This window comes from Motacilla alba, chromosome 3 (genome assembly GCF_015832195.1).
Source record: "Motacilla alba alba isolate MOTALB_02 chromosome 3, Motacilla_alba_V1.0_pri, whole genome shotgun sequence".
Lineage (NCBI taxonomy): Eukaryota > Metazoa > Chordata > Aves > Passeriformes > Motacillidae > Motacilla > Motacilla alba.
In genome coordinates, this window is record NC_052018.1 from 104402883 (window position 1) to 104415890 (window position 13008).

A 13008-nucleotide genomic window follows, 5' to 3' on the forward strand; every position below is an offset into this window, starting at 1 on the left:
CTTAGTATCCCATCATTTCTGGCCCAGCTAAAGAGCCAAATGTGGACTTGATCAAACTTCACTGAAAGGGCCAGTTCCTGACAGGGATGAGGTCTCAGAGCTCTGCCAACAGCACATCAAATGAAAATTTACCCCACTGGATTTGGCTTGGTCTCCTTATCCTCATTCCTTTTCCCTCTGACGTGAGCTCCTCTTTCTTTTGACCCTCCTCATCACAGCCGCTGCCAGGTTTCCCAGTCTTCTGCTCTCCGTGGAACATCTTACTTAACATGGCAGCAGGAGAGCTCCTCTGGATGGGAGGCAGTGGCTTGGAGGGAAGGAGCATGGAGGGACTTGCCAGGGAAAACCTCTTGGCCAGAGGGTAGCCAGTCAGGCCTGCAAAGTGGAGACACAAAATGTATCAGAGCCCGCAGTGCAAACCTAAAGCATTTGAAGCTCCATATTTCATGGGACAGATTCCTTGGAAACTTCTAAACCGCTGCACAGCGAAGCATGCTCCTGCTGGCAGAAACTCGAAGCTAGCCCTGGGAAAACCCTGAGCCACTTCCCCAGAGCTCCCACAGGAACAGCCTGGCCTCTGGGCTGCCCTGGGACAGCAGGGAGCCCAGAGCCCTGTGCTCTCCAGGAATGCCTCAGCTGCACATGCACCCTCCTGCTCTTCTCCCTGCCCCACAGCTGAGCAGCCCTACAGCTGCAGGGGGCACGGGCAGCAGCACAGCTCCTTGCAGGGGACACATGCAGGGCACAACTCTTCCCTGCCAATGTGCACAGCCTCTCTGGGCTGCCACAAGACCCTTCCTCCCAAAAGAGAGTGCCTCAGATTGCTGCTTACCTCTGTGTGAGGCTGGTCCATGCTTGGTCTCCACCTTTTCCACAGTCTGGAATTGCTTATGGCCTCCCATGTTATGACTAGGAAGGGCGATAATTAGAGCAGGGGCAGATGCACACCCTTCCTTTGTATATTGTCATTTTTGGCACAGCTAAAATGTCACGTCCAGAGGTGTCCAACTCAGAACTTGGTCCGCTTTCTGGAGAACACGATGCTTTCACCAGCCCAAAAGGCTGGAGAGGTTGTCCTGCACGTGTGGAGGCTTGCTGGCAGCACAAGTAATTATCTGGGCGCCCATCGCCTCGCAGAGGGCGCAGGCAAGCTTGGTGACCACAGCGCAGACGTTGGCGCTTCGGACAGGCAGCGCCTTGTTCTCCAGGCAGGACCAGAGCACGGGCAGGGCGTAGCGCTGGACCACTTCAGGGCTCCTGGCATAAACCCATTCCACAAGCACTGCCGGCAGAGAGAGACACAGCTTCTTAACCACCAACCTCAATGCAAACAAGGATCTGCCTCTGGTTTTGCTTCTTGCAAGCCTCTCTGGCCAAGATCAGGGAAATAGCACACAGAGCCCCATGACCCAGCAATGGGCAAAGCAGCTGATCATCCTTGAAACACAACCACCAACCCCTCAGGACTGATTTCTCCAACCAGAGCCTTATACCTGTGGCAGACTTTGTACCTTTACTAAATTTTTTCACAATTGGTTTCTGCATGAACAATGAATGAAACGTCAAATTGCCTTCTATTTCCATTAATAAGTTGTCTAAACCCACATGGAAGTTTTGAAAATGCACCCTAGAGAGACAATTGAGAGATTTCTAATAAAAGGAATTATTCTAGTTTTTAACTTTGAAGTCAAGGGCCAAAGGTCTCATCTGGCTCTTCCCTTTGCTCAGTGGCACACAGCAAAGGGCACTATTAGAACACCCTTCAAAATTCCAGCCCACCAGAGATGGCTGCTGCTTGACAGCTGGATGAGAAACATCAGTGGCTAGCTGCTGTCTTTGGCTGAATGCTTTTGTGGCTTCCAACCAAGAGCTGTTTCAAACCTCAAGGTGTCTCAGAGAATTACCCAGACGCCATTGCCTTGGCATTTGAGCATCTCCACATTTGAATGGCATTTTTTCTTACAATGTGCACTGAAATAGGGGCATAGAGAGAGAAGGCTACACAGGGGACTGACATTTAGCCAGAACACGAGTGTTTTCTCACACTGTCTCTGGAATCTGCTCTCTGCTCATTTTCTGAACTGAACTATAGCAAACACAGGCTCCTGAAAGGACCCCAAACCAATTCTGCTAAGCAGGAAAAGGGTATAGGTGCCCATTTTAAAATGGGACTTCATTTGAGTTTAAATGCAATTCAAGACTTTGGTCACTATGGAACTTGAGAAGAGCCCCAGGGAGAGCTCAGCCCCAAGGCCGAGCGCTGCCCCCATCTCAGATGCTGCACAGCTCTGCAGCAGCCCGGGAAAGCCTGCCAAATACACCTGCCTTGGCTATTGGGCAGGAGGGACAAGCTCAGCACCTCCTGATGTGGAGGAGCTCCTCTAGTGTCTGTTCACAGGCATTCCCTGGAAATACTCCCTCAGAGACCTCTTGGCTTAGAAGGGGAGGCCATACCTGTGATCCGCTCCGTGACATCCAGCAGAGCTTCACCACTCAGTTGGCTCCATTGGTGGCTGAGCTCTTTCATCAGTGATACTTCATCTACAAGTGAAACACACGTTTCTGCTCACTCTTCTGAGGCCATAGGAGAAAGAACAGTGGGAAGAGAAACGGCAGGGGCAACCCCATTTTATACAATTCAGTCAATTTCTGCTCCTTTTTGAATCCTTTCCTTCCTTCCTTCCTTCCTTCCTTCCTTCCTTCCTTCCTTCCTTCCTTCCTTCCTTCCTTCCTTCCTTCCTTCCAGCCTACTTGGAAGGGTTTAAAATTCCAATAGAAAAGCTCTCCTTTCACATTTAGAAATCCAAAGTTGTCTGCTGTACCAGGAGCTATGTCAAAACATTTCCCACCAGGGACCTCAAGAGTTCAGTCACATGGAAGCAGCTAGAAGGTTTTGCATTCCAGAGCAAAAAGGAAGAAGCCCATCTTGGGACACAGAAAGGTGCTGAGTCAGGCCGTTCATGACTTCACAGAGCAGCTGAGGTGGAGCAAGTGGAAAGTGCCCCTGAAGATCTGCCTCTTCAACACTCCATTTTTCAGGCGTATTCCCCCAGTGGGGCATTTTCGGAGCTGACATCAATCTGTGTGGCCAAGGAATTTACAGCAGCCCTTGCCTAGGCAGCTATTTGCTATTGCCATCTTGCCCCATGCAAAACAACATGTGGAACAAGGCATGATTGACAGCTGGATTTAGACCCATTTGTTAGAACAAAATTAACTTGGTGAATCCTAAGTTCCTCTTTGGAAAAAGAAGACAAAGAAGAAAGGTGGAAAATAGGCAGTTAATGCCTAAAATGTAGAGCCTTCCAGGTGGCTGCTCTGCAGAAGCTCTGATGGGCCGCTGTCCCTTCATGCCAACAGCACAGCTGTTCATTTTCGGGAAGTCACACGGGGCCCAAGCAAACTCCAAAGCCCCTTTGCCCCTGAATTGCAGCAAAGCTGAGTCCAGGACTTTGTCTTCAGACAAGCGGCACAGAGTCAAGGGCGCCTGGGGAAATGCTGCTACACATTCCAGCCTGCTGGGGACTGGTGCATAAGGACTGCACCTGCGCAGCTTCTGGTGGGGCTCAGCTGCAGCGTTCCACAGACAACAGCAGCTACCAAGGCACTCAGCCTTCTCTTGGAGAGACAGAGACACAGTTGAGGAGAGTCCATGCCGGGGCTCAGCCTTACCTAGATGAACCACAGATTGGTCCAGTGCCTTCACAGCTGCGGCATGAACCCCGGGATCCTTGGAGTTTAGGTTCTTTGTTATCCCTTCAACCAAACGGATCATCACCGGGTTCAGGGCATCTTCCAGGAGTCCTATGATTTCTGCCAGCACGTCCAGCGCCTTCTGCTTCACTTTCTTATGAGTGTCAAATATTCTCAGGACAAAATGATCAAAAATCTGGGAAGAGAACAAAGAACATGAAAGCTGGATTAAAATATGGCCTTGTTTGAAGAGGGGATGTAGAAATGAGCACTTAGCAATGTAAAAGATGAAAGAGATCCTTTCTGTCAGGTCAGCCCTTGCTTGCACAATTTCACCGTTCTCCTGTGGGCCACTCACTGGAATGGCTGCGCAACCTGATGCTGCTTGAAAGGTTGTCATCTCTTTTTAGGAGTTTTGGCTGGGGACAGAATAGTTCCTAGGGTGTTTCTTTCCATCTATAAAATCATGAAATCAATTCCATTTTTTAATTCAAAAGTCTAACTTTGCTTGCAAAGTATAAAAGCCAATATTTACAATGCCCGTTTTTCTAGACAGATGCCTCAAGCACTGAGGGCAATTCTGATTGTGCCAAAACTGTGGCTGTCTCAGAACCTGTGTCTGCAGAAGGGCAGGGCTCTGATCAACTCTTCCAGGATCCAAACCATTTCTCTAACTAACAGGTAGACTTCTGAAATGTAATGTGCTCTACAGCTCTCATTAGAGCACGTTCAGTCCCTTGACAGCCCCAGTATCAGGCACCATATTCTGGAAAAAAGGGGAAAAGCAGCTACTGGGAGGAGAAAGGGTGGGTCTGTCCTTAGCTGTTTTCTTACTCTCCCAAAGAGAAAAATAGGCTCCCCAAGAAGCGTGAGCACTGTCTTTACCAAGAGGAATAGGGCTGAGGATGGAAATGCACAGCCAGAGTTGTGCCTGTGCAAGACAAGATGGAGTTTACAGCAGTATCCTTTTAAAAACATTTTGTTTAAACCAACCCAGCCTGATACTTCTCTTCCCCATGTAAGCTTTTTTTTTTTTTTGTCTAGAGAATAATGGCCATGCTTTCAATGGCTGGATTCCCTTCACATAATTCAACTGGGACTAGGAGACAGCAGCAGTTACACCAGCAGAAAATTCTGCTATCATCTGATCAACAGCAGCAATAGGCACCTGCCAGACAAATACAGCTGGACTGAAATAACTTGTCCTGAAGCCTGGAGCTGAATTACATTTGTCTGGGTAAGAGGGACCAGCCTGTCCCAAACAGACAGGATGTAATGCCAAGACACACTGAATTCACTTTACTTCTGCAGGCTTGGGAGAGGAGCTAAAGGAAAGGAACAATGAAGATACCCGACGTACTTGGACAATGTTAGTGGAGATCAGCTGGGGGCTGCTTTTGCACAGGTCTAGGAGGAGTGCCACTCCTTCCATCCGTGTCTGAAACCCCTTGGCTTCCAGGAGATGGTAAAGCTTCTGGAGCTCCTCCCTTCCTTTCACAGCTGCAGGTGATGTGACCTGGGCTTTTGGGCGGCGTAGGAGGCGTCCAGCAGTGGCAGACTTCACCCTGGAAAACAAAACCAAATTAGGACCTGCTGCTGATAATACCTTCAGTTAATTGTCAGCCAGACATCTTGAGGAGCTTTCCTAATGAGGTGATTTCAAGCTAGAAAATGATGAGGCTCTGAAAACAACGTGGACCTCATGACAATCATTACGGGAGACAATCTGCAAGTAACATTCTCCCCACTGCTCCCTAAGGAAAACCAAGGGTAAGATGCATCTGATCTAGCTTCAGATGGCTTCCAAGGCACACATTGCTTTGTAGGGAAAGAGAGACACTACTTCCAAGTTTAAATGCCTCCTCATATGGGACATGTGTGTCTTATCATTATAAGGAAACTCATCACTCTGAAGAAGTGTCTCTACAACCAGGCATGACAATCTGGAAAAGTAGCTCAGATGCATCTGAGCAGATGAACAGGGGCATCTCTGAAGGATCCAGAAAATCAGTAACAGGGATTGAAATGGAAGCCAGACATGCCAGAACTACACTCACATTTCATTTGCTTCCCTAGAGACCAGATGCACAGCTTAACAAATCCACTGGCAGTAATCCTCTTGGATCAACCTGTCTCTTCCATGAGCATGGGAAGATGCTAGCCATGCTACTGAGGCATGTGGTCACTTTCCTGCCACCGCTGAGCATGACAGAGCTAAATAAATTCCCTCTGTTATCAGAGGAGCAAGTAGCTCTGCCACTGGCATGAAGAGACAGCAAGGACCAAATTCCTGTCTTAAATGCTGATTGCAGCACAGGGGCAAATAAACCAAACATGCTGCCCATCAAGCAAACTATATGAAGGACAGGAATACCAAGACAAAAAGTCCACATTGAGACCCTTGTTGACCAAAACGCCTCAGGAATTGCCTTGCTCCTTACTACTCAAACTTGGTACTGTTTGAGGCTAAGAAAACCATGAATCAGCCAGGCCAAACCACATGGATAGGAACTGCTTCTTTGGGGAATGGCATCTTGCTTCTAGACTGGGACTTCGCATTGAAACACCCATCTGACTTCACTTGGATGAAAAAAACAAAACCCTGGTTGAATGTACTTGTCTCAAGTCAGGCAGCAGAGACTTTGCCCTCTCCTAGCCTCCACAGCACTGCCCTTGCCACTGCACTGGATCGTCTGAGCTGCAACCAATGGGTGTCTTTTTGTCACCCAATTTTTCTGGAAAGCCCTGCAGAGAAGTTGTGTTCAACACTATGCAGAAGTAGACATTTTTTATCCCAGAGCATTTGTAGGGAAAGGAAACAATCTGTGGCCCTGGTCATCTCCACCAGAAAGATTTGCCTGAGGAAGAGGCATGTAAAGCTTGTCTGTGCTTGGTCACATCTGACAAAAGTGCTCAGTACCGTTTGCTTGAAGGCAATGTGTCCTGGGGCTCCTTCGGGCCGTCGTTCCTCTCCTCCACCGGCTCCTTGACAGGTGGGCGTTCACCCTTCTGGCTTTCCATCCCCTACAAAGACATAAAGAAACCCCATTAATCTTTAGAATATAAAATAGGAAATTCCATCTTTGAAACACAAGTCAGAACCAGGATCATTGCTACCAAGGCTTAGGGAAACATTTCCTAACTTACAGAAAGAAACAGACCACAGATTCAGTGATGCCAGCTCTTTGTTTTCAATAGTCCAAGGCAGGTTATGGCTGCTACCATACTGAGCAGCAGTCTAAAATCCCAAATTCATTCATCTTGAGCATAAATAGGAATAATGCAAACTGATAGGCAAGGAGTGGTCTTAAAGGAAGCACCAGAAAAAATTTGACTCTTTGGGGGTTGGCCCATTGTGTTGGAAGTTGACTTGGTTCAGCGCTTACTCTCCCTGCTCCTGCACAAAGACACACTCCCTTCTGTAATGTAAATAAAAAGAACAATATCCCCCCCAAACAAATGATTTTCCACTGGATGCTGCTGAATACACCAAGCTTCTTCCAGCTCCACAGGGCTTGACAGCAGGGCAGTATTGCCAAAAGACAGACAGTAATTGTAGTAACTAGGATTGACCTGGACATCTTTTGTATATTGGGACAATCCCTTGGCACTACTACTTCCAGTCTCTTTTGCAAAGACTCTGTTATCTTCAGGAGCACTATTGTCACATAATTGCTTTACTGGGGGCAGAGTAGGGAGACTGTGGGGGAGGCCTGACACGTGAGTGTAAACCCATTTGCTCCTCTTTTCCCTTTCCTCTTTGTGACCCATATTCAAGGTATTCAAAACCCCACTTTTCCCCTAATAATATCAGTTCCTCTGTGGTCTGCAGATGAGCAGGCTGAGGATTAACAGCTCATTCCCAGGAGCCAAATGATTCAGCAGAGGAGGAATGAGATAAAGAGCCATTGGGCATGTTTGATCTCCTATTAGCAGTGCCAATACTTGCACAAAGGAGCTATTCCTCCTGCCAAGCACTTACTTTCTTCTTAATTCTTCTCAGGATATCTTCCAGGTCATGTGTGGAAAGAGCTTGTTCCAGAAGCTTTTTAAATTTTTGATGGGTCAGTAACATCTTCACCATCTCCTGTCCATAATGCCTAAGGAAGGGAGGAAGGAAACAAAAGAAAAGTGAACAAAGGAAGAGTGTTAACAGAAGAGGCTGATGCCTTAAACTCATCAGGTGCAATCCTTGCATGAGAAGGCATTACCTACTCAGCAAAGAAGGAGATTTACCTCACTTGACACTGCACAGTGCTGTCAGCTGAACACAAGAGGCAAGAGGAGAATGTGGGGCAAGACAAAAATACCATTTCTCTCTGAAATTTGGGGTGTGCTTCTGTGGGATCAAAGGATCCCAGAGAACAAGCAGAACGCATCTGCTTTGTTGTCAGAGCCTACTAGCTGTGTCCTACTGCCACTGCACAGTAATTCACCTTTCTTTAACTGGCAGGAAAGCCAGGAATAAACACCTCATGCTTGCTTTTGATTATTCTATACTACATGTATGCACAGGGGCAGCTGGTTGTTCTGGTGTTCTTGGAAGCTATTAATGGGAATTTCATCATCAAAGGAAGGGGATTTTGGTGGTTTGGGGGGATTTTGCCACGAGGAAACCATGGCTATCTTCAAGAAGAAAGTTGGAGGTCACTGAGCCACAGAAAACAGCATTCTAGAAATCTGCAGAAGAGGTTTAGAAAGACTGAAGGTGTTGCCTAAAGACCTCGGAGATATTTCTAGGCAAATCTTCAGTTAATGTGAAATAGATGCTTGGGATCCTGCAGTGGTGGACATTAGCCAGCACTTTGGCTTTCTCTTGTGTACCTAAGGCCAATCCAAACTGTTGGACTGGCTAATCAGAGCTCTTTGGATCTCAGGAAAGAATCCTTCGAGTCACAGGAAATTGGCAATGCTCCTTCTTGCTGGCCAGCCTCAGGTTACCCAGTGCAGTCATTTCCCCAGGCAACCCAGAGCAGTGGTCACAGCACCAAGCCTGACAGAGCTCAAGAAGCGTTTGGACACTGCTCTCAGGCACGTGGAGTGACTCTTGGGCTCTCCTGCACATGGCCAGGAGTTGGACTTGATGACCCGCATGGGTCCCTTCCAGCTCAGCATATTCCATGATTGGATAACCCTTATCCACACAGTGAGGTCACTTCTTATTTCCTTGAGTTTCCACTCTTGTGTGGTTTTACCTTTCAAGCCAAACACAAAAGGGTTCTCCTGGTTTTGGAGGTGAAATGAAGGTCATTACCTTGTGTCCTTGTGACAGTCCTGAGCAAGCGTCCCTGCCACCTCTGCCAGCCTCTCAGCCTTGGGTGTGCCTGCAAGCTTCGTGACTCCCATTTTCTCCATCAAGGACAGGAGCAGTTCGGCCGCACACTTCCGCACCTGCACGTAGCGGCTCCTGGGAAGAAGAGAGCAAACCCTGGGGCACAGGGAGAAGGAGCAGCAGCAGCACAGGCCTTGGCCAGAGAAGAAGCATTTGGACAACAATCTCAGGCACACGGCGTGACCCTTGGGTCGTTCTGTGCAAGGCCAGGAGCTGGACTCCATGGTCCTCACGGGCCCCTTCCAACTCCCCATATTCTACAGTTCTGTGATTCTGTGACCCAATGGGCTGCAGGAGGGCAGCAATAGGTGACAAGGGGAAAGAAATGAGGTTGATGGGAGAATCAAGTCACTGAATCCACAGAAGAGGCAGGATACAGGACCCTTCCCTCCCAGCATTCCCATTCTCTCTCTCATCCCTTCCCCTGCCCACACACTGGAAGCTGAAGAATATCACTAAAAGAAGAAGAACCTACTTGACTCCCCTGTCCATGAGAACAGTCATTGCTCGTGCAGGAGTCACGTTCTCGACCATCATCCCCAGGCTCTGACAGGCTGCCTTCTGAATAAACTCTGGGGAGTTCCACACCATGTGGAGAAGGACCGCAGCAACCTCATCCGCCTCGGAGTCCATGTCCTTCCTCAAGATGGCAAAGAGATCTCCCAGAGTGACAATTGCAGAGCAGGACACCTTGGACCGCAGGTTGGTCACCTGGGGAAGTCATGAGGGGAAACATAAGAATCATCTTGCAAGGAAAACCAGTTTCCTTAGACAAAACTCCCAGGAAATCACAACAGGTCCCACTGTGTATAGAGGAACATAAAAGCACTGGAAGAGCAGAAGAGCCCAAGCACAGAAAGGCACTCACTCTGGCACCAATTTCTGGCCTCACACCTGCTTACTGCAGGCGAAAAAAAAAATGTTTCACTCAAGTGTTCTACTTAAACTCTCTAGAATGTCAGCTGCTTTGATTTTAGGCCCTTTGATTTGAAAAACAAAGAAGCAAATTAAAGCAAGGGATGCTTTCAAACCATAAAGCACAAGTCAGAAAAATAAATCACTCAGGTACTCCTGTTCCAAAAAGCAACACCTGTAGTTGAAGCACTCAGACAGGAAACAGAAAACACAGGCTCAGGTCTACAGACTCATTTGCAGTGTTCAATTACAGCTTGGGCAGAGATTGGGACTCTGGCATACAATGTCATTAGTGTCTCCGTTTCTGCCCTGCATTATAATGGCACCACAGTCAAAGACAAGTGTCAGATACGCCACCTGCCAGTAACTACAGCTGCAAGCACACACAGATTCTGCAGATAGCTGAGAGACATTAGAAATAGAAGGTCTAAAACCAGAAATGAAGGCAGTCCCTGAGCACACATGGAGATGAACAAGCACATATCCACTCTACAAGCCGGGCATGAAGTATGGGGCACAATTCAGAGCAATGTTCTCACCTCGCTGGTAACTGCCAAGCAAATCTCACGAAGTCGACAAAGCAGGACTTCGGAATGGGACTCAGCCAGGTGTGTGATGTTTAAGAGTCCCTTCTTCTTCCGTTCCCTGAAAGGCAAGTGCCACAAAGATTGATTTTTCTCTCTACCCAAGAATTAGGCAGCACCCTCTGAAATGACCAGGCTGGCAGCTCAGTCAAACCATGGGAGGTGCTTTTCAAGGAGTACTTGATAAAATCGTGGAACACATTGCCACAGAGTGCTGTGGCTCTCAAAAGCATACACAAACCCACAAGGCAAATAGGGGGCTTTCAGAGTCTTCATTTGGGGCCTTTCTGAAAATCTCTGGTATTAAGCCCCTCAGTCACGGCTTGCTAAAAGCTGTGAGGCCCGGCCATGCTGCTGTTTCTTGTCACCTCCCTGGACCTGTCCCTGAGACACGTCCCATTGGGCTGTTACTGGGACATTTTCCTTCTTTGTCAGCCCCAGCAGGCAGTTCAGCACTGAGACTCTGCACTGCCACTCTGGAGCTGAGTGATTCCATTCTACAATCTACACCTGTGTGTCACCCACTCCACTCCACCTCACACATTCCCCAGAAAGGCAGCAGGATGTGTCCTAGAAGATTAAGATTCCACACCTGGGCAAAAACTGTTGAAACTCTGGCTTTTCCCAGAACACTCCTACCTAAAACAACCCTCACAACAGCAACATGTTACTTAAAAGTTGCAAACAACTCCCTCTCTCAGCACTTGCTTTGTGCAGGCCCTCAGCCTCAGGAAGGTATGTGAGGCATCAGGGCTGCAGCACAGGGCTGGTGACCGATCCCACGGGCACCCCTGAGTGTCATCAGGACCCCCCACACCTGCAGAAGCTCTCTGCACCTCACAGGGCACCAAGAGAAATGGGGAAGAGAAAGCAGAAGAGAAAGGGCAAAGCAAAGGAAATGGAAGACACGCTTCTAACAGACCTGAACGCTGAGAGGGACATGGAGGGAACGGGGCCTTTCTTACCAGTCATCGCTGCTGAGCATGCTGAGTGCCTCCTGCAAGGACTGCTGTGGGTTTGAAAAGGCTCTGTCCTTCTGCCCGTGCCCACGCAGCGGCTCCTCTCGGCGCTTGGCACCAGTGGCCGTCTGCGAGGTCACTGTAGGGAGAGGGTCGGCCATGGGCGCTGCAGCCGCGGGCAAGGCACCCCGCCATGGAGCGGCCTGCAGCACCATCTCCCAGCCAGGGCTCCATGTGGCACACACTGCCACTGGCTCAGAGACTTCCCTGCTGTCTGGCTCCTGGGGCTCCTTGCTTGCTCCCAGCCTCCCCCAGCTGGACACAGCTCCAGGCTAAACCTGACAATTGCCCCCACAGCGCCAGCTCCCAAGTGCCACAGCTGCCACAGCCAGCGGCAGGTTCCTGAGGCTGCAGAGCTCCCCCTCCCTGCCAGACAGTGCCGACAGCAGGACTGGCTACCCCAGGAGGGAACCCCTCAGGTGCCTCTCTTGTCTCAGCACCCGGATTTCTCCCAGCCCTGAGGACAGGGGCACTCTGCAGCCCCTGAGGAAAGACCTGCAGCTGCCTCGCAACAGCACCAAGCCAAGCCTGAACAACCCACCCTGCTGGGCCCAGCTCAATCCCCATGGAGCAAGGACCAGGGAACAGCCACACCTGACCCTTCACTCATGACCTCTGTTTCCATTGACTTCAAATGCTCTAGACTATCTAGCTGGAGTAACTCCAAAGTAGATTTGCTGCTCATTTTCAGGACAGACCATGGACCCAAGATGCCAGCTGTGCTGCCTGAGGCAGGAGGCAGTTTGTGCCCCTTGTGCAAAGACAAACCCCTGCAGGAAAAAGCTGCCACAGGGCAGGCTTACCTGAGGAGTTGCGTGGGAAGCTGTCATCCCCAGGGAGGGTGGGCGTACTGGGCAGCAGTGGCACGTTGTCCTGCTTTCTCACGACCGTTTTCTTCATGGCGCTACCAGGGTGTTTTCTCTGCACACTAGGAGCTGTGCCAGTGACAGGTGGGAGGCTAAAGGCTGCAGGGACCAAAGAGAAGCTTGTCAGTGGAGGGTGCTGGACAGGGTGACAATGGAAAGGGCCAGAAAAGTTGCTGGAGCTGAGTAACATCTCTTTGTTATCCCAAAGATCTTCAAGTATAACAATGGCAAACTAACATGGGATAGTGATCACAGAATCACAGAATCCTAGAAAAGCTGGGGTTGGAAGGCGCCTCTAACCACCATCTAGTCCAACCCCTGTGAGCAGGAACATCTTCATCTAGATCAGGTTCCTCAGAACCCCATGTAAGCTGGCCTTGAATACCTTCAAGGATAGCCCAACAGCAGCTTCTCTGGGCAAATCCGGACAGCTTTTCATCCCCTTCCTTTAAAAACAAATTCTCCCTAATATCTAATCTAAATCTACCCTCTTCTAGCTTAAAAGCAAACTGCAGTGATGTTTTTCCTAAGAAACAAGAAAAACCCAGTACTGCTTTGCTTTTGTTCTCCTGTTCCACAGGCTGGCAGGGAAAGTTACC

The 13008-nt window shown here is 49.1% G+C and overlaps 2 protein-coding genes across 2 annotated transcripts; both read right to left on the minus strand.

The window, feature by feature from the left end:
• Positions 1 to 240: 240 nt before the first annotated feature.
• Positions 241 to 3911, minus strand: LOC119699836 (TOG array regulator of axonemal microtubules protein 2-like). Its single transcript, XM_038133831.1, has 4 exons — positions 3673 to 3911; positions 2455 to 2541; positions 833 to 1282; positions 241 to 375 (listed from the first exon to the last, which is right to left on the minus strand). The coding sequence occupies exons 1-3, from the start codon at positions 3773 to 3775 to the stop codon at positions 1047 to 1049; spliced, it is 426 nt and encodes a 141-aa protein (XP_037989759.1). The 5' UTR covers positions 3776 to 3911; the 3' UTR covers positions 241 to 375; positions 833 to 1046.
• A 500-nt stretch (positions 3912 to 4411) lies between these two features.
• On the minus strand, positions 4412 to 12483 carry LOC119699145 (TOG array regulator of axonemal microtubules protein 2-like). The gene is made up of 9 exons (XM_038132195.1): positions 12347 to 12483; positions 11490 to 11622; positions 10480 to 10585; positions 9501 to 9736; positions 8948 to 9100; positions 7676 to 7793; positions 6614 to 6717; positions 5054 to 5258; positions 4412 to 4459 (listed from the first exon to the last, which is right to left on the minus strand). The coding sequence occupies exons 1-9, from the start codon at positions 12441 to 12443 to the stop codon at positions 4412 to 4414; spliced, it is 1200 nt and encodes a 399-aa protein (XP_037988123.1). The 5' UTR covers positions 12444 to 12483.
• Positions 12484 to 13008: the final 525 nt, after the last annotated feature.